Source organism: Globicephala melas, chromosome 6, assembly GCF_963455315.2.
Source record: "Globicephala melas chromosome 6, mGloMel1.2, whole genome shotgun sequence".
Lineage (NCBI taxonomy): Eukaryota > Metazoa > Chordata > Mammalia > Artiodactyla > Delphinidae > Globicephala > Globicephala melas.
In genome coordinates this window covers 101709979-101732246 of record NC_083319.1, presented here as the reverse complement: position 1 = coordinate 101732246, position 22268 = coordinate 101709979, and the positions used below count along the sequence as shown (strand labels likewise).

Here is a 22268-nt window from a genome sequence, read left to right as displayed (position 1 = left end):
AATCACACCCTTCTGGCCATTGAACAATGCGTAATGAGAATTGCTGAGTTTACAAAGATGTAGTTGAGAGTCTTGGTGATTTCGGCGTCCAGTTCTGAATAGGAAGTGTTCTGTGTGACCTTGAGGATACAGGTGTAGATAAAGATTCCAGTGGTACAGGGGCTCTTAGAAACCTGGTAATATCTCTTTTTTGGCTTCGTGTCTCTCGTGCATGTGTGGGCTGATTTAGCTAATTTGTTTCTTTCTCATCAATATTTATTCAGGGAAGACATCTCCTCAGTTAGCCGAAAGCCCTCTGCTGATCAAGGCCTCTCTGGAAGCTGTCATTGGGTTTGACCCCTGAGAACCAGGGCTGGGACCAGGGCGAGGTGAGCGAGGCATTTGTCCCAGGAGCAGCATTTAAGGGGTGCAAACAAACTCTGTGATCACAATCAATAATACGTTAATGTGTTGTTTTTTAAAAAAAAAATCAGAACTAATTCCCAAGAATTCATGATGAGCACAGTCAGTATTTTAAATAATGACGGTATCTGACTGTGTGCTTACAAGAGTCACTGTGCTCTTTATCACCCTAATCCCAGCCCTGCTGAGAAGTAGGACGTTCCTGTTTCTGCCTCAAGTCAGAGAGCCATGTTATACTGTTGGAAATTTTCAAGGGACCAATGAGTGGTTAAGAGGTACCAAGATTATTAGTGAAATGTACACAGACCAGCACAACCAACAGAAAAGAGCCAAGGGACCATACCAGCGTGATGTAGTGCGGACTCAAGAAACTGGTTGACGTCTCTCCGAGGACTCTGCAGTTCTTGGCTGACGAAAAGAGATACTCTTAACCTGCAGTTAGGGCTCAAACAACTATGACTGTTTTCCGAGCCTACAAAATACATTTGCTAGTCGTCTCTAGGATACAGTCCTAGTAAATGTACAGATACTGAAACACACAGAGACCATATCTTGCCTAGGTTGTTCTCTTGCGATGGATGAGTCTTAACAACTTATCTGTACATCAAGCATACATATAAGAGTGGGAGTTTCTTTACATGTTATGATATGAGTAGTTCAAGGTCAGTCTGTTAACTTCCAAATCTTAGAGTCTCTAATTGTCTGCATGCCTGAAATTCCACAACCAGGCACATCCCTTTGGACCTTGGAGGTCTGTGAGGATTTCCAGAACTTACTATTGTAATGCAGATGTGCCCTGCGAAGTTACCCTTTTTGAAGTGCTTTCTTTTAACCCCCCCCCGCCCCGTGGACATTAATACAACCAGGCAGCATGGTTCAGTGGAAACAGGACCTAGGAGAGGCACTGGGTACCAGACAGAAAAGCTAACCAAATATCATTAATGTAACTGGGAAAGGACACCAAACACAGATCTTTTCCAAACCACAATTTTGCTGAGAACTGGCCTTTGATGGGTAACTAATGTATCAGACAGGAGTCAGCTAAATCATTATTATTCATATAATTTTATGACAAATAATACAAAAAACCTAAATAAGAGATTCAAGGACCCAAACTGTCCTATACAATCTGTATTTATAATATATTATGCTATATGGTTAATTAAATTCGTTCATATATTTAACAAATATTTATTAAGCTCTACTTCTAAGTTCCCCCATTTAACTAAAAATCCAAAAAGCCCTTAAGGATTTTGTATTCAATATAAATATGCCCCAGGCTCTATTTGAACCTCTGATGACTATCTATCATTGATCATACGCTCAGGCTAAGTTCACCTGAATCCGTTCTCTGGGAGTGCAACTGTTTTGCACATTAATTTAAAGAAAATGTAATTAGGGAAGTTACTGTGACAGTGCATGAGGCATAGTAGACACTTAACACATATTAAGTGCTAAATATATACCAGACACGGTGCTAAGTGCATTTACATTCAGTTTCTTATTTAAACCTGATATTAGCATCCTGTGTTCTCATATCAGAAAATCTCAGTGTAAGCTTAAAAAATTATTACACAATATTTTCCTTTCATTTGCGTGGACAATGTAGACTTGTTGATTTGGGTCACCACTGGCATAATAAAATGTATGATTGGATAAAAATGATCAACCATCATATTACCAGAGAAAGGGTAACTATACAGACATAAGTAAGAGAAGTTCAGTAAAAGCCTTTCTACTATAATGTCATATATGTGTTCCTGGGGGTAGGGTGGGAGCTTGTTCTGTAATATTGTACAGTAAAAAGCACGGGGCTTTTGGGACATGAAGAGTTGGGGTAAAGCATTCAGAATCTCTGGAGACGTGGAGCAAGATTACCACTAACCAAAAAAAAAAAAAAATCCTAATTTTAAAATACTAGCACCATTATATTTTCATTGGCATTTGCATCTAACAAGGATCAGTTCATACTTCCTTCAAAACTTAGGTCCTAGTGGGCAGTTTCATCGGTATAATCTTATCGCAAATTCTTTCCTCACTGGTTAACTTTTTTAAAAGGAATGCTTTTGTAGCTTCCTAACCAGCACTCACATTTTTTTTTTTTTTTCCACTGAATCAAATGCTTTGGAAATCATAGTTGTTGTTAAAGGTGCTGAACAAGCCACTGCTTGCAGGGACTTTTACAGGATTGTCAGCTTTTTTATTAGGTTTTCATATATTGCTATGGGTGTCATTTTAATAAACTTTTCTTTTAATGTAAAAGATACACAAAGAAATGTACAAACAGAAAGTATGAGGTGGGTGAATTTTTAAAAATGAGCACCTACGGGTAACCGAACCCCACCCAGATCAAAACATAAAACTTTAACCATTCCCTCTGAAAATCTTCCCTGTGGTACGACTACCCTGACTTCTAATACCATAGAGTAGTTTTGTCAGTTTGAATTTATATAAGTTGAATCATACAGTTTGCTTTTAGGTTCGGTGTGTTGTCTAAGAGTGTGTGACAGTAAGATATCACATACAATAGTATGTTGTAAATGTCAGTAGTTTGTTCGTTTTTCCTTCTCTGTAGCGTTATTGGACATTCGTATTATTTTCACTTTTTGCAAATAATGCTGTTGGAACATTATTGTTGATGTTTTCCGATATACACATGTCACATTTCTGTTCGGTGTGTTCATAATGACAGGAATTGCTGGATTACAGTGAATGTGTATGATCACGTTTAGGGTATAGTATGAATTTTACCTATTGGTTGTACCATTTAAAGTTTCATTAGCTTTTATGAGAGTTTTTACTCTCTATATCCCCACTAATAATTGGCATTGTTGCCCTTATTCATTTTTAGTCATTTCTTGGGAAAATACAATACAGATAAAAAACACACACAAAACAGATTCATGGCTTAATGAACCATTTAAGGTAAATATCCTTGCAATCACTGCACTGATTAAGGAATAAAACTTTGCCATTTCAAGTTTCCTATCATTACTGTCACCCACTTCCTCCCCCCAAATTAGCCACTTTCCCAACTTATAATAGTGACCTCCTCCTTGCATGTGATTATACTTTTACCCCCGAATATTTATCTCTTAACACTATCATTTAGTCTTGTACATTTTAAATTTTTTACGAGAAAAAGATTTTTCCCAGTATTTTTCTCATACTGATCTCTAATAGAATTTTATTTTGAGAACATATTTTGTATGACCCCAATTCTTTTAAATTTATTAAGATTTGTTTCATATCCCAGAATATGGTTTATGCTTGTACATTTTTCCAGTCATGCACAAATTAGTATTTTATTTAACCATTCTGCTCTGAAATAGTGTCTTGGTATGTTTGAGTCCTGCCGTCCTCTCCTTCCCCACCTGTCAACGGAAGGTTATTGGTGTGGAATCAGGTTAGACCATTCTGCATTTCCCACCTCACTTAGCTTAGGGATAGTTCCACTTCAAACATACATACAACTACTTTTTAAATTGATTAACTAGTGCGAATGATATTTTCTAACATGTAGGGGGTGAATACCAGGTAAGATGGACTCAGTCCTTGTCTGCTGCTCATCACCAAAGTATCCTTTATTCTCCACTCCTAGGGTTTCTCTCGGTGGGCTGTCAAGAAAGGAATTGAATGTTGATACCAGCTAAAGTATGAGGTAAGCCAGTGGTTAATATTAAATCATCTTGGAGATTTTTTAAAGACTGATACTCATGTTACACTCTATAACAATTAAATCTGATGGAGGAATCAAATTTAGTATTTTTTTTAAATCTCCTTTTAAAAAAAAATTGGAGTATAGTTGCTTTACAGTGTTGTGTTAGTTTCTGCTGTGTAGCAAGGTGAATCAGCCACGCGTATAGAAATATCCCCTCTTCCTTGGATTTCCTTCCCATTTAGGTCACCACAGAGCATTGGGTAGAGTTCTCTGTGCTGTACAGTCTGTTCTCATTAGTTATCTATTTTATACATAGTAGTATATGTATGTCAATCCTAAATCCCTTTTGATTCCAGTGTGCAGCAAAGTTTGGGAGTCACTGGGATAAACATTTCAATGAGAGCAAAGTGTGTAAAAGCCTGACTTATTACTAATCTACTTGGCCTTCAGTAAGAGGCTTATACTTTTCTCCCATCTCTATGGCCATAAAGCTTACATAGTCTCAGTCATGGTCCCCTTCAACACAGAGAGAATACAGACATACCTTTGAACTTGCTTCAACTTTAATACATTTTTTGTAACGAATTAATACTATGACAACCACAACACCAATAATAACCAGGATGAGCCCAACCACCAGGATGGAGATATCTGTAACATTAAGACACATGAACTTCAGCCAGGACATCAACTTTAGGACGATGGAATATTAACACTTAACTGAGCTGTTACAATTCTGCTTATTCCTTCCTTAAAGGGCTTTAATTCTCCCTCCACCAGTTATTTTTTTAAATAAAGTAAAAGACCAAAACATTGCACAAATTATTATCTGTATTAACAATTAACACTCCACCCAAGATTCCATTGTGTTTAAGGGAATCACAGTCAGCAGGAAAAGTTGGATTGTCAGTTATTGACTATAGAAAAGGCCTTACTGTGTTACGGGTTCTTAGAAGAACTCATCCAAATTTAACTAGAAGGAGATACGTTCATTCTAAAAAGAAATTTTAGTAAATTCAAACTTGGGTATTTAAATATCCAATGTACCAAGAAGACCATACAAATCCATACAGAAATACAACATATGTGCAGTGGACTTAGAATATAAGCAAAAAGCATTCTCACTGGTGAGGCTTTTGATATATGAAGGATATTATATTAATCTAGGATGCTCACTGGTAACATTTAAGGTTTCCTCCCATTCCGCAGATGCCTGTACTGCCTCACACTGGCACTCAAGTTCACCATCATCCACCTGGAAGAGCCGTAAATCATAATTCATCAAAGGACTGAGGTAAGTTGTGTTTTGAAGCTCATTTAGCTTAGTGCCAGCTCTACATCAAACACACACACCCAAAAACACACACACCCACGCACTCATGAACTTTTTATTGATTAATTAACTAAACATACCAAAATCAACGTTGGGAAAAATAAGCAAACAAAATACAAGGAGCAGCTGTCTTTGAAGATGGCCTTGGAACAAGAGAATGATCCTGACAAATTCAAAACCAGATGAGCCAGGTAGTTTGACTTATTTTTCCAGAAGCCATAAATCTTATTAAATGAACAGCCCGGCTAGAGCTGGACATGTCATAGCCAAAGAGGAGACTCTAACTAGGCTTAGTAACAGTGAGATAATATTAATGTGGGAAAAGAGTGATGGCATAATGTTTAGTTCATCAAAGAGCATTGTGTAATGGTTAAGAACACACACTCTTTCTGTCCTGAATTCTCAGCTTTTCCTTGCGCATACCATCAGTGCGACTGGTTCGCCATCTCTAAAAGTGGGCATAGAAATAGTACTTATCTTTTAATGTTGTTATGAAGCTTTTAAAATTTAATGTATATGTAAAATAATTGAAAGAGTACAACTCTGTATACGTGTTACTGATTAATTTGGCTTAGGAAAGATGTTACCCACACATGCAAACTGCTAGGTACTGCTAGTATTGAACAGTGTTAAATGAGTGAAAAAAATTGCTTTTATTGTTTTTCTCAAAAGCTTTAGGCTAATGTTGATATTGGTGTAATTTAACTGTAAGTGAAATTATGATAGATCCAATGTTAAACTTCAGGTTTAAACTTCATTCATATGTAAGCTCCTGGGTTTCTAGATTACCAGTCCAATGATAAGACATATACTTGCAACACTGGCATTATCTATGTATAATACTTGGTTTGGCTTTTGGATCAATATTATTGATGATACATGAAAAAAATGGATCCCAAATGCCTATTTTATTTAAAAATCACTATACGTACGTATATACATACATACATACACGCTCATGTGCACACCTGCACTTATACATGGGCTCAGGAATGAAGTCTTGTGTAAATAAATGACTGGTAAGACACTAATTTTAAAAGGAGTCAAACCTTACAGAATTTTCATTGCACTGAGAGGAGCAGTTGGTTGAATTGTAGGCCTGTGCAGTAGTCACACATTCACCATTGCTGCACACCTAGAAATGAAGTCACCAAGATGAATTAGAATTACTTGCTCTTAGAATTTGCATCATTTGTTCTGTTGTGAAAAACCACATGTAGAATCTTCTGTGGAAGAAGAAATCCTCTATAAATATTCAATGGTCATTTGAAATGTGTACTGCACATTCAAATACTGTTGTATACAAACATTAATTATTATAATGCCTATGTCCTTATTAATTCTTCAAATGTTAATCTATCAAAGATTCCACCATTGTAATTGCAGCAATTTCTTCTATTCCTTCTATGAGGTTTTTTCCTGATTTGATAAGGATCTATGATCGTTTATTTCACAGTTGCTGGTTGGGCATTTTGTCAAAATCAATTAATCTTCTTATTTATACTTATTACTTTCCTTTTAAATTATGCTCGTTTTGGGGGGTAGGTTTTATGACCAAATTACTGTTGTTGTGTTGCTTGTGGTTATTGCCTGGCTTATCTTAGCTCATTTATTTGTCAACTGTTTTTTTTAGTTTTACCTGTTTCTTTAGAAAAAAAGCTTACATCTGGAAATGTTTTTCCAACTCTATTGAGGTATAATTAACAATTAAAAATTGTATATATTTAAAGTGTATATCGTGATGACTTTAGGTACTCTTATACATTGTGAGATGACCACAAACAACCTAATTAACCCACCCATCACATCAAATAGTTACTTTTTTTGTGATAACACCTAAGATCTACTTCTCAGAAAATTTCAGGTACACATTACGGTATTATTAACTATAGTCACCATGCTTTACATTAGATCTCCAAAAGTTATTCATTTTATAACAGAGAGTTTGTATCCTTTAACCAATGTCTCTCTGTTTTCCCTACCCCTCGTCCTCAGCAACCATCATTCTCCTTCCTGCTACTGTGACTTTAATTTTTTTAGATTCCACATATAAGTGAGATCATACAGTATTTGTCTTTCTGTGTCTGGCTTATTTTGCTTAGCATAAGTGAAATATCCAAGTTCATCCATGTTGTTAAAAAGGATTTCTATTTTTTAAGGCTAAATAATATTCATATATATATATATATATATATATATAAAGTCACATATATGTGTATATAATCACATTTTCATTATCCATTCACCTGTCCAAGGACATTTAAATTGTTTCCTTTGGCTATTGTGAATAATGTTGCAGTGAATACGAAAGTGCAGATATCACTTCAATTTAAATTCATTTTCCAGTTGGCTGGAGTACTTGACTATTCTTCTTTTCAGAAAATAAATGCTGTCTAATTTTACTGTATATCGTCTTAATCATAAGGTTGTGCGGGTGTTGTTCTATTACTTTACACTCTGAATAATAGCTTGGTTATATATATGGTTTTAGGGTCACCATATTTCTGTTTCCCAAAACTGTGGATTTTGCTGCATTATCTTCCGGCATTTTTTGTTGGGGATACATACGATGGTGACTTGATAATTTTTCCTATTGAAAAATAATACTTGCCTTCTTTTGTGCTCATAGAACATTTTCTTTATTGTTGACTTCATGGTATGAAGATAAGTCTAAATGCTCATTTATTTTTATGATTTTTTCCCGGTACTGAGTTTTTACTTTATTCATTCCTAAGCTCAGGGACATTGTTGAGTATTATTTCCTTAATTACATTTTTTTACCTCTATTCTGTTTCCTTTATCTAGAATTCCTATTAACACTGTATCAGGTTTCTTAGCACTGTTTCTCTTGCTTTTATTCATTTTCTTTTATTTTAAAAAATTTCCTTATCTTATTTTTCTGTGTTAAGAAGTTTAGCTTCCAATTTCCTTTTTTTTTTTCCCCTGGAGTTTCTATTCCATGGCTTACTGCATAAATTGCATATAAACAGGCAATCACGATTCATTTTGCACTTTGAAGGCAGTGCTTCTTGATTTCAAATTATATCATTTTTATAGATTTAATATTCTTCTAAATAGTATAAAATATAAATTTAACTTATTTCTATAGGATTTTCGTCTTTTTAAAAATGCATCTGTTTCATAGGAGACTATCATCTTTGATATCTCAGACTGGTCTCCTTTGTTCACTGTACTGAATTCTCTTATGTCTGTTGTTTATCTTCTTTCCTTATGCTTATAGAATGGGTTTTCTATATACATGATTAAACAGTGAGAAACATTGTTTTAAAACCCACGTAGACCTCACTTCAGGTATTTCAGGCTCAACTAAAGGAAAATACTGAGATGTATTTTATTTTGATTTTGCTGTTCTGTATGTTTAATAAAGAGATAACTACAGAGACAGTTTTTGAGCAATTCTTCTCTGGTAGAGAATGAAAGAATTAACTAATTTCCTCTCTTTCTTCTCTTCTCTCCTCTACTCTCATTCTCTCTGCAGTCTACTATCTTTCTCTCTTACTGTTTCTCGTCTTTTACTTTTCATCTTTTTTTCTTATCTATGTTGTAAGTTCTATAGTATAACTAAGGAAAAGGGCACCCAGGGGTAATGGGATATGTTTGTCCTCTTTTCCCATGCCAAATTAAAATTTACCCAGAAAGAATAACTACTAAGAGAAACTAGAATGTTTTTAGGCATTTAAAGTTCCTCAAGTCTAAAAAATAGTATCTCAGAATAAATATGAAAATGACAAATTCTGTCAGTAGTGTCCTTGTGATACCTCTACAGACTAGCGTTTGCTATGCATAGATTCCCTCAATAGGAATTGGTTCAAGAATTGGTACCATTGTGAGTGGCGCACTTCTGTACTAAGATTTCTCTAGAAGGAATTAGGCACTCAATGTGGTGGTACATGGTCGTGATGTGTTTGCACAATCACGAAGTGTTCCTTAATAACTGCTCCCCTATCAACTTCTTGGCTTAATTCCTGCCATTCTGTGAAAGGGATGTCGTACGTTTGCTTTGTACCTCTGGCTGATTTTCCTTACCTGAAGTGAGTAGAAAATTATTCGATATTTTCTTCAAACCAATGCCTCATATACTCTATCTTACTGAACGTCCTTGAACTTTCTAGTTTGTGGTTGGTACACATACCCAAATTTTCACAGCTATTAACTCCTCGCCATTTTTATGTTTATTTAGTCTTTCAATGGGAAACTGTATAATTAAATCTATGGACTTGAAATAGAGGTCTCTATGAAATTATTAAATTCTGATTCTGCTTTTACATGCTGAATTTTTACTTTCCAATTCATTTATCTATCTCATTATATGAATGATACTGTAATGCTTGTGGATGGCAGTGTCAGGGGGTGGTGCATATCACAGAAACTGCTCAACTTCAAAATTGCTGATTTTCTCTACGGCGTTATATTTTTTCAAATATTCTTTTGTTTATAAACCTTGATGAGATGGCTACTGTTTTTAGTTTACATTCTCACGTTTTCTTCTTGGAGTGATAAAGCCTTTCCAGTCAGGCTTCACTCTACCTGTTCAATTTAATTTTTTGCCATTTCACTCGGAGTGCCAGTCACTCTGAAATTGTCAGCTACCTGTCTATGCCATACACTTGTACCTTTGCGTATTATGTAGGTATATTTCTTTTTAAAAAGTCTTTTCTCATCTTCTGTGTGTTGAAAAATGTTGTTCATAAAGTCAAAGGTGAAATGTTGCTCATTTAATGGCATCAGAAGATGCCACTCTGTGTTCTACAAGTAAAGTCAGTCACTTCCTTTGGACTCGTGCACATTGATCACATCACCATGAAAACAGTTGAGTTAGATTGTAGTGATACACTTAATTTAATCTACGAAATTCTCAAGTACACTCATCTTTACATCAAGTGTGTCCTGCACAGACACTGGCACCATAGTATGTGCCCAGTAAATATGTCTGAATGAATAAAATAAATGAAGATTCTATGGCTACTTCATAGTCAAATGAATTTTTTTAAAAAATCAGTCTATAATTTTATTGAGCATCTACTGTAAGACACTAATTAAGCACATTTATAATATTTTCATAATTTGTATAACAAATATTAAGCAAAATGAATATTTACTATAGTGTTATTGCTACTCTGCTCAATTAAAAAAAATACTGCAGAGTTTTTTTCTGTGTTCCCATATATAAGCCCTCTGGAACCATTTATAGGATCCAATGAGGTTTTAAGTGACTGGACAAGCAGTTTTAATAAAACAAAGGGCCCTCATCTTACCAGTCCATCTCCACATTTTGTTCCAGGAGCAACCAGGCCAAAATCCTTAGAATCGTGGTATAAAAAAAAAGTTTTGCATTCAGTGGCATTCTGCTTCAGAGCCTTCTTAAGGTGATAGATCTTTTCTTCTCCAAGGACAGAAGAATGCTGCCCACCTGTGCAGAATATCTTTCCACATTTGATACCTCTGAAGGAAAGGAAGAGTATTCTCACACTTGGGACCAGAAATACAATAGAACGTTAGAGACTAGGTTGGAAGTGAAGTGGCCCGGTCATGTTTTTCTAAACCAGGCTTGTCAGAGAGGAGAGGCTGGGTAAACTGTTGGACCCTGTTTCCTGACCCTGGAAACTGAGATGAGTAGACAAAGATGTAAAATGATTGTATTTCTTTATGATATCTATGTAATTCTCATAAAGCAATATTAGCTCAAGTTTACAGGAGAATATTTCTTATTAGTAATTTGAATTAGCATAACTTGAATCAGGATATTAAGATTTCCTTCTTACTCTTTCTTGCGTGGAGCACATCAGTTGATTCTCACAACAAATCTATGAAGTTGCTATCATTATAACCCCCCCCCCACAGATTAGGCCGCAATTGGAAGTGAGAGAAGTTAAGCTACTGCCCATTTTTAGGATTATATTTAGAAGCAAAGTTGAACTTGATTCTAGGTTTTTATTATTGTTGTTTTCAGTCCAGATCCTGTTTGGGGGCACACAGAAAGCCTTGCCAAATGTCAGAAACAAACCCAGAAGTGAGGGTCAGCACATGCTTTTTAAAAATCAGATCTAACATCCAATTGTCCCATTCTGTCTTCAACTTCAGCGTCTACCTTTCTTTCTTCTGATGGCTTTCCTTCTTTTTTCCTCTTCTCCCCTTTTCTACTTATTTTCGCCCTCCTTCTGTTTGCTTCTTTCTCTCTTTTTTTTGTAGCTTCTTTTCCTCCCTTTCTTCCTAAGAATCTTAAATCTTTCCCATCTTTCCTCCTTGTGTTCCATGACTTTCAGTTACAAAATACAGAACATAAATGCCTGTTAATTCCATCAGGGATGTGTGCTCTCTCCCTTCTTGCTTCCCTTTCTTCCTAATCTCCTCAGTAAAAACAGGCTGGCAGCTGTCAGAACAAGAGCTGTTCTGATTTTGCAAAACACTCTGAGAGGGCACGTACTTTTCTTCACAAGGAATTAATACGTGTTTCGTGTGTTTGCAGTATCCAAATTTATTTCCAATTTTATTCATCTTGTAGCAGATATCAGAACTGTCTTTTGCCTCTGGGACCCAAAAATGGTATGATAAAAGTAAAACATTGAAAGCATGAATATGACAAATCATAAAATGCCTTACTTTTCTAATATAATTGAAATTTCAGTGTCATGTAGCAGTGAAGCAGAATGGGACAACTAAATAACTTAAAAACTATCCTATTGCCTCGGGAGGATATTTTAGGAAGGAATATGAATATAAAAAAGAAAGAAACATACCTTAACCCACATACCGAGCTAGTCAATTAATATTAGAGGTAAAGTCAATGAATATGAAAGGTATTATTCAGAAAGGTGCCAGGTAATATCTGCCACAAATGGCATTATCTCCAATCTTGTCCCCAGATTCCTAAGGGACAGTAACAGAAATAACGGCTGTTACCTTTATCAATCATTCACTGTAATTGTCTCTCGCCTTTATCAAACACTTCAGAGCACTGATCATCCCGGGTGGGACAATTCCCCATGAAGCAGTAGCCTTTTGCATTCTTGCAAGGAAATCCATTTATTTGGAATTGGTCCTTAGGACACCCGGAAGAGTGGCCAGTACACATCTCAGGAAAATCACACTCATCTTTTGCTGGTCTGCATATAGACGCTGCTTTTTTCAACTGTTGAAGAAAAATGAATAGATTGAATCTTGGACATCCATAGGTTAGGAAAGGTTCAGTAAGTAGGAGGAAGTAAGGAGGTTGACCCATTTAATTTATCTAAAAAAGTTTTAAGGATGGATCATGACTTCCCTCTCCACTCCACTGAGAATTATTAGCATTCTTGGTTTTTATGTGATTTTAGGAACGACAAGTTGGTGTTTTTGAAATTTGGTATTAGAGCAGCACTGAGAAGAGTTGGAATGGACATAAAATGGAGAAATGAAGCATATGTTTTGTTCATCTTGCCTTCTTCATCCCTTTAGTACATGCCTTTCTCACACCCCACCCCACCGTACACGCGCAGCTGGGAACGCCTGACTCTAATGAGGAATCACCACTCCCAATAAATCAGATCTTTTCAGATGAACTAAAAACATACCCAGGCTCTCACTGCTGGAGGGCACGACATGGAAATATTCTCTCTCATTCAGCCATTCAATATGCATTTAATTTGTGCTGGGTTTTGGAAAAATTTGAAGATGAATAAAACACACTTCCTTTCCTTTGTCAGTTCGCAATCTAGTGGCGTGAAAGAAGTGTCAATAAACCCTTAGACAGAGGCATTTGGACTTTTGGTCATCTTTCCTAGGAATATATCTCCAGCTACTAGTCACTGTCACTTTCCAATTCCAGGATAACCCTTTTCCCTTTCAGTTCACTGTTGTTGGGATGCCATTTTCCCCCTCAGCTGAGGTCAAATAGGTTGGTAATGATCGACAAAAAAAGCAAGAATCATGTTAGCCGTATAACTCCACTCCTAAAAGTCCAAGCACTGCTTACCTGCTTCTCCACTCTCCAGACCATAACACTGCTTAGTATTTAGAAGTCTGAGCATCTCAGAAGAGGCTGTATTGGGTAGGAGCAATCTTAGCTCCAATCTGGGATTAGTGGTGGAAGGTCATTCAGTGGCCAGACGACTCTTTGGTTCTATGTATACTTAATAAACTGAAAACAGAGAAACCCAGTCCTAGCAAAGGATCTTACCTGTCGAGATTCACAGCATTCTCCTTCTGCACAACTAAATCCTGGCTTCAACATACATTTGTGTGCCTCACAGCAAGGATTAGTGCATTCCTGGCAATAATCAAAAATGAAAAATTAGAAGCAGTTTGTAGTTTGGCTCCTGTTTGAAGAGTTAATTTGTGGTGCTTCTATGCAATTTAGCCATAATTGTTTTTCAGAGTTAAATCCAATACATGGTCCTTGACTATGATATGTATACAAAGACTACTGCGTGCAGCTGGTGTTTGGGACTTTTACTTTGTTTCCTTCCCTTGTGCTCTTCAGTACTCCACAACTAATGATTCTCACTGGTAGCATACAAAGCCCGGAGTTTGTGACCTTCCATTCTCCTGATGACTTCTGTTCTCTGGAAGAGTCCTGCTGCTTCTCATGCTAAATGTTGGGTGTGAGATAATACAACTTCTGATTTTATATTGTCCTCAAGATGCTAAATATTTATGGCTGAACTTTTAACAGAATGCATCGTTAGATAATAATAACAGGATGGACACTTAGACCCTATCTGCTGAAACAAAGTTAAGACTGCAAAATATTGTCTGCATCCTGTCATGTAAGGTACTTCAAGTGTTGGAATGAAACTGTAGGACTATTCCAAAAAATGCACATAGGCAAAAGCATCACTTTCCAAAGTTAGGATTCTCTTTCCATTTAATCTGAGACATTTGAAAAATAGAAGCTGTAACCTCTGGACCTTCGCTGCCTCCGCTCTGATCTTGGAGTCTCTTCATAGCCAGAGTGAATTTTGAATTGTGCAGTGTCTAGAAAATAGCTACTTAAAATGTGGTCCTTGGACCGGCGGCCTTAGACAGCCTTGCAGGTTGGTAGGAATAGGATCTCAGTTCCACTCCAGACCTACTGAATCAGAATCCACACTTTAACAACATGCCCAGGTGATTTATAAGCACTTGATAATGTGAGAAGTCATTATCTAGGACACATACCTATATGATGACCTCTTGAAAGAAAAAGCTCCTATGTTAGAGAAAAGCAGAATAAGAATTAATTTAAAATATGCCTCCAAGGCTTATTCTAAATGTACCAGAGACTGCAATGAATATGTGTAAGTTTAGAAGGTTTCTGCTCAATTAACTTTTCTAATAATGTGAACTGGTCAACAGGGATATAGACTAACCTCATAAGACCCTGAGTAAAACTCGATTGACTGACTGTGAGGGATTTTGTAGAACAGATTCCTACCGTGCATGAGAGATCAGACTTAACGACACCTATGAGCCCTTCTCACAAGAGGAGCCAATTAATGTATAAACCAGGCTAATGTGATGCTTTGAATCTCCAGCAAGATCATTACATGACTTGGTAAGAAGCCTTGCATTGAGGCTGCACCAACAACTTGTTTCCATTTTTTTTTTTAAAGCACAGTTTTTAAAGCTTTACAAGAATTACCATGGTTGATTAATGGCTACATCCCTGTCTAGATTCTAGCTGAGGTTACACTTTGTAAATGTAAAGGCAACATCATTTGCAAATACCTGAACAGGGCCACAATCACACTCTTCTCCATCGTCCAACCTCTTGTTTCCACAATATGGATAATCACTTAACTTATCAGAAAATGGAATATTGAACATGCACGTTGGCTTGTAATCCTTGAGATATTGCTGGGTTTTGCTGCATTTACTGAATTTTAGTGCAGGAATGCTAGAGATAGGATGAGTTAAAAGTAAAGATTAATCATATCAATGCATAGTGGTAGAACAGCTATGAAAGTTCTATGAAGAATTTAGAACAAAAAAACATACGTAAATGATAGACTCAAGGTCCATTTACCTTTTTTACTCTTGTCTCACTGTTACAGCAGAGTAGTAGCTGGGCTCTTTATTATAGAAAATGTCTTATTGAAACACAGCCAACACATACTATTTTAGTGAAAATACTCAGACTATGTATCCTCCAGAATATCCTTCCTGAAGCCCATGGTTCCGACCAATTGTGCCTGCTGCTCCCATATCACTTTTTATTTGCCCCACTTGAAATAATCTATATATTTGCCTACCATCCATGCAAGAATACAAGCTTCTCAATACAGGGACTGACTCGTGTTCAAAGTTTTTAAAAATAAGCACTAGTTAACACAGTGCCTGGCGCAAAGTAGTTCTCTATAAACATTTTCTGAAACAAACTATTAATATATAGTACGCTCTTACACGTCTTAGGAATGTGATATATTTCTTTTGAAGCTGAAACTTGCCTCCCTTCCATCTTCCTTTTGTTTTGACTCCTTTGTTATTATTATTGATACAATGATTGGATACAGATGGACTTTTAAAGTCTTGGATATGTTTGAGTGGGATGTTATGGTCCCCCCAAAATATTACTAATTATGTAGATAATGATGTAAAATTAGATATCAGTTACTGAGTTCTTACCCAGGAGATATCAGGAAACTTCCAGATAATAACCATATGTCCCTACAATATTGAGTTTTACTCAAAGCCACTCCCCCAATATTGAAATATATTCTCTATGTTGTTTAAGCCTCACCTTCCATCACTATCCATCACGCATTTTCCCAAAGTACAGGTACATGGGTAATCATCATGCCGCATCCCAAGGTCATGCCCCAACTGATGTGCCATTCTGCTTGCAATGGCATTTACGTCACAGGTCAAGGATCCTGATGCCAAAAAAGATGTGCATTAGAAAGTTCTGTAAGATAGTACACTACAGTACATAAAGCTTTGAACTAGTGGTTGAGAGCTGGTTTCTAGCTTCCGGTTAACTAGTATTTTATCTAAGAGGTCGTGGACTTAGTTATCTTCCGTTCTTGCACCTTAGTTTCTTCAGTTATATAATGAGGTTGGACAAGTAACCTTTTGGATGTCTCTAACACTAACACTTTGAAATTTTTTTTTTTTTGGTGCAGTCATTGTTGGTTTTATATAGACTCATTTTTACAAATTTATTAATTAAAATCCTACACAATAAAATAAACATTATTGATTGTCTTCTATTATTAGATATTCAAAGGGAGTAAAAATAAAAATATGTGAGTTTTGGGTTTCCAATTCATAGTCTCACATTAGGCGATAATGTTATACAATCATGAAGAGGCAGTTACCACTATGAAAAAAGTCAGAAGATCAGTAATGTAAAATCCAACACAGAGTTGATAGTTATCTCTGTTCTTAGTTCTATTTCATGTTTTAATCTCTATATTAATGAAAAAAATTAAATTTCCAAAGAGGGGTGGGATATCAGGTTACTGTAAAAGTAAAACACCCCTAATTTGGTGATTTCATCTTACTCATATGACATTTAAAATGTGTCCTGGATGGGTTATACTGTCATAGTTGGAGTGGACAGCCTATATTAGATTAATTTGACTCTATTATGCAAAATTTTGTTTCTAAAATACCATGGGCAAAGGCGTAATCATAAAAAGAACCATAGGAATAATAAATCAGGTAGCCATTTTAATAAGTACTGGCTTTTAAGTTCAAGGTCTTACAAGACTTGCTTAAGCATAACAACAATTAGGCAGAGACACTATAGGAAATCAACCCAAACCTTGATATCTTTTTTTTTTAAACAAATTTTGTAATGTATTTTCATAGTCTTTGTGCATATCCTTTTTTTTTTTTTTTCCTTTCAAACCTTGATATCTTAAAGAATGTCTTAGTGTTATTTGGGCAGCATTTACTAGAAGTGTAGTGACTTGGGAAAGGATCAGGTAAACAAGGGGAGTCAGCAGTATGTAGGTTTTAGGCTTTTTGAAAGTGAATGGTAAAGCCATCTACGTATGATATTTTCCACATAAGAACAATTATCCTTACTTGCTAAACCAGCCATCAAGTTTTATGTACATCACGTGTCCTTATAAATAACTATATTTAATATGCAAAAGAGATTTCCTAATCTTTGTAGGTTAATTTGTGTATGACATTCATATAAACTCGGAAAACACTGGTTTATCTTCATTATTTATCTATAGTTTTTAATAAAACATTTCCCATTTAATAACGGAAACATGACAGTTTCATCATGACATTTTGGTGGGAATGTATGACAGGATGCATACATGGTCCCTTTCAATAGGACACAGAAGATTACAGAAATCTAAGGTAAGCATTTTGATTAAGTAATACAACATAAATAAAACACAGCCCACCTTAACGACACTGGAGGAATAATAGGGCAGGCATATACCCCCTGAATAGGAAGTTCCTTGTGCATGTGCTTAGAGCCACTTTCCACTATGAACGAGATATAAATAAACTCGTAGTTCAGTTAACACAAACACTGAAGTGCAGTGAACCCCCCCAATGCTAGTGCCTTGGCACTGGAGTTCTGGAATTGAGGATGACCTTGGTTGATATGAAGCTCATTTTAAACCTGTGGTATTTTAGAGGCATTGAGAAAGTCAATGTAGTCTTGAGTTGAAATCATAAAAGAGTACTTTCCCCCCAAAAATAATAATAAGGTCAGAGTCCATTTGACTTGACTTCAGTTTGCCCTACACTCAACTTTGGATAACACCACTTAAAAGACCAAAAAAGTTTAAAGTGTTCAGAGGGTAAAATGCAACATAGTGAATGGACTCAACACCACGATTAATTTGCCGTGGTGGAAAATTAAAACAAAAAAATTAATCAACCGTAGAAACTCATAGAGGATTTGATAAGTATAATCAAACATTTAAAACACTTGTCATGTGAAAACAGGTCTATTCCTGGGTTATCTAAAAAGACAGATGTACATGTGTATATTAAAGGGAGCCAAATTTCATATGCTTTCAAGAAGAATATTTAGAGTTGGACCACTTTAAAAAGAACTATCATAGGCTGAAGGGCCGTACATAGAGTATAATAGAGACGGTTCAAATACAAGAAAGCTAGTCAGGCTAGATGACCCCTTTCAGTGTTTAACTTTTCTGATCAAGGAGATATGCTGTATTTCTTTCTTCACTACTGATATGTTTCTGTCCCTACATTTTAAAGTCATTTAGTAGCACTCCCCCATATCTCTATTTGTAGACATACTATTGGTGGTGAAGCTACTGCTCAGAGTAAGAGACACACATGGAAGTAAAAGATTGTCTACTTATACCAAGTTAATTTTCCTAGGCTAATTTATTAAGTATTTTAAGACATACATCCAAGGAATAGGCAAATAGAGCTAATCTTGCCTGCTGTGAAGGTCATGATAATATTTTACTGTATCTCCATAATTTTGGGGCACAGTAGTACGTGAATATCTGAACCCAACCACTACTCCCCTGGAGATATGTGTTGTGGACCATCCTGGATATGAAAATCAGAAATGATATTTGGAGGTCTGGTTCACTCATCAGTCTGCCAAAGGGCTGAACCTGACCTCTGACTATGGGCATTGGAAGCTTCACAGTTCTGAGTTCAGACTGAAAGTTAACATTTAGATAACGATAGAAAGCATATTTGCAGGCTATGTTTGTAGACTTTAGGAGAAATACTGGTAATATAGGTAGATGAAATAGTTAAAGTGGATACCACTCTTATATAGTAGCTTTAAGGACATCAAAAGAGATGCTAAAAGACTCCACTGCTTCAAATTTGTTCTTCCCTAATTTAACATTCCTTATGGTGACAGGACTATGTGAAACACAAAGTTGATGTCAGATCAGTTCCACCATAATTTATCATTTTCCTATAGGCTGAATAGTGTACTAGGTATTTTGAATGACAAAGTGGTAAAAATAGCCCCCCTTTTAAGGAATTAATGACCTAGTATTACAGAAAAATCCAACCCTTTACTTAGGAACATTAAAGCTGTGGCAGGTTTAATTTATCAGATTAATAATCTGTTATCTTAAGTATAGATGCTCTTGAAGAGCTGGTCTGGATGCGCACACTCTGTTGAGGGAAAATGTCCAGAAAATGAAGTGCTTTCTCAGAAAGGTGGGTTTCGGTGCAGTGTTGAAATGGCATGGCGTGGAAGGCTGAAGAGAGTTCAAACTGGATGCTGATAAGTAAAGTAAATGGATTCTAAGGGTGCTTTGCTTACCTAATGACATTTTCAACTCTGCCCAGCAACATGAATATTTCAGGGTTTTCATTTCTGATATTAATCATTATTAGGAAGAAAGGTTATTTACAAGCTCACCTGGAAATGCTCTGTATAGCTACACATAACGTTTTTGTTCCTGTGGCTTTTATCCAAAAATCAGCTGCTTTAAAAAGTATTTTGGTTTATTTGTTTTGTTTTCTTTTTTAATAATCCACCTAAGATGTGCAGGAAAATAGAGCAGCGACATACCTGAGTAACATAACATGATCAAAATTCTTCCTCTTTTAAAGGATTATTTCTTGCCAAGCCGAAAAACGTAATAAGGTCGTTTCTATTTTAGAATCTATACCTATTTTGTCTCCATTTGTCCATATTTCAAGGCCAACTAATGTCACTTGAATGTCCAAGGTTTTATAGATCTGTTCAAAGGAGAAATAATTTTTCACAATGTCAAGTTGCAGAAGGATCCTTTATCATGGCTATATTCCTTTACATTAAAAAAAGTAATTTTAATGTGTGAAGTACATAAGCAAAAGTTTAGACCTCATTTTACAAACAGTTGTATTGAAGCAGAATGTAGAGTTGAATCGTCCAGAATACTGGGTGAATTGCCGTGACCAACAAAGAAACTTGACCAAAAACACCTGATTCTCCTTGAACTATTATAATCCTTACATACACTGGGCTCAGGATATGTCTAAAATAAATAATTTACTAAAGCTCTGAGATTATACCTGACCTGAAAATATGAATTTATGAACAGTGGCACATAATGGAATGAATGTTCTTTATTCATCTCTCTACTTAGGTCATGAGTTTGTTCTGTAGCAGATTAGAAAGTTGATATTGTTTTCAAAAACCCATAGCTTAGCTTTCATGTTTGTTCCCCATGTTTGATTTTTGGAACTACTTTGTTGTGTAAGAAATCTTATTGGGGATTGCTCAAAGCCTCAAAACAGACAGAAATAGTTGTAGCCCAAGGATTCTCACCCCTACTCCCATCTGCTTTTGTAAACACCTAGTTGATAGGTACTTTGATGCCACGACAAAAGAGTTTAAGAGTTTAAGTCATTTCATAACCGTGAGAACTATGGTTCTCATAAACTTTTTTTTTTTTTAACATCTTTATTGGGGTATAATTGCTTTACAATGGTGTGTTAGTTTCTGCTTTATAACAAAGTGAATCAGTTATACATATACATATGTTCCCATATCTCTTCCCTCTTGCGTCTCCCTCCCTCCCACCCTCCCTATCCCACCCCTCCAGGCTGTCACAAAGCACCAAGCCGACCTTTAGTTAAATCATGATCTCAAACCTAACTAGATGTCCATTCCTTTTGGCTCTGATCGTATTGTGGAATAAACCTTATGAATTAGGTCCCACCAAGCAAGATAATTTTTTTAACCTTTGAATTCTCTACATTCGTGGGTGGGCTTTAGGTCCATAAAACTGGATTCAAGTGCAAATGGGAACAATATTTGTTATTCTATGGATGTATTCTCTTCTAGTGAAAAAATATCCTATAAAATAAAGCCATATTTTATCTACAGAATGCTTGGATGGGTTTGGATATACATATTTGGAAGGTTGTTGAGAAAGAACTTTGGAATTTCTGAGACAAAAGAGGTGAAGACATGAAAGTAAAGTGAGAAAGGATGCAGTGAAATAATGAGTGTGGAGGATAAAGGGCCAGTAAGAAGAGATATGACGGGAAGAGTCAAGGACTTTTAGACTGTGCTACTTTAAATTGTTTGTGGTATGAGCCCCCAGTCTGAACTGAAAATCTTTAGTAAAAGTTCAGCAATGTGCAACAATCTTGGAGATGGGACCCCAAGGAGAGAGTTAGAGTCTTATATTTGGGTCAGTGTTAGAGGAGTGATAAAGACAATTGCAAGATATAAGAAACAGGAGAAGCAGCACTTGAGATCACCCCCAGAGCAAAGCCAGTACTGGGTGTGGGAGCTCCCCACTATGCCCAGGAAAGGAATTCATTTATATCCAAGGCTAATGGTAGCTCTCAGCCCCTCCAGTCCTGTTTGGGAAATTGAGAGTACCCTGAAGCAATTCCTCCGCCTCCTGCCCATGCTAGGGGGCTGAGACAGCCCCGCGCACTGTGGAGACTGTTTTCCAGCCCCATCTGACCCGAAGGGCTGGTGAGAACACCTGAAAGATATGCATCCCAGCGGTGCTCAAGCTGAGAGAAGGGCAGACAGAGCCAGTAGTCTGCAAGCAAAGCCAGTACTCCTATTCAGCTGGGAAACTTGGGGTCAGCTTGAGTTAAGGCAGCAAACAAAGAGCTTTACCAGTTTCAGGGCTGCTTCTCCTGCTGTGCCCAAGCAGGGAATTTAATTTGCAGCCCCGCTCATTGCTGAATATAGACTTCAGCCTGTCTGACCAGGGACCCTCACTGTGAGACGCTACATAGCCCATTCAACTGCGGAACTTGAACAGAGTTCAGCCCGTGGCTTCCCCCATCTGCGGAGCAAAACTGGTGGCCTCATCTACCCTGGGAATTCAGTGCACTCAGGTCTGATTCAGGCCCCAAACATCCTAGTGAAAAACTAGAAAAAGATCAAATGTTCTTCAGCTGGTGAATGCAAAAACCACTGATCTAAAGGAGCGATTTCTTACAGTGTCTTTCTTTGGGGCCTCT

The 22268-nt window shown here is 36.5% G+C and overlaps 1 protein-coding gene across 1 annotated transcript in view; it reads right to left on the bottom strand.

The window, feature by feature from the left end:
- The window catches only part of ADAM7 (ADAM metallopeptidase domain 7), a 45752-nt gene that overhangs the window by 4565 nt on the left and 18919 nt on the right, over positions 1-22268 (bottom strand). Inside the window, 13 exon segments of the mRNA XM_030879238.1 lie at positions 3920-4019; positions 4608-4627; positions 4629-4714; positions 5240-5318; positions 6451-6531; positions 10673-10859; positions 11842-11944; positions 12351-12546; positions 13573-13662; positions 15102-15270; positions 16114-16246; positions 17734-17825; positions 19864-20033. Of these exon segments, the coding sequence (XP_030735098.1) occupies positions 3920-4019; positions 4608-4627; positions 4629-4714; positions 5240-5318; positions 6451-6531; positions 10673-10859; positions 11842-11944; positions 12351-12546; positions 13573-13662; positions 15102-15270; positions 16114-16246; positions 17734-17825; positions 19864-20033 (1506 nt within the window).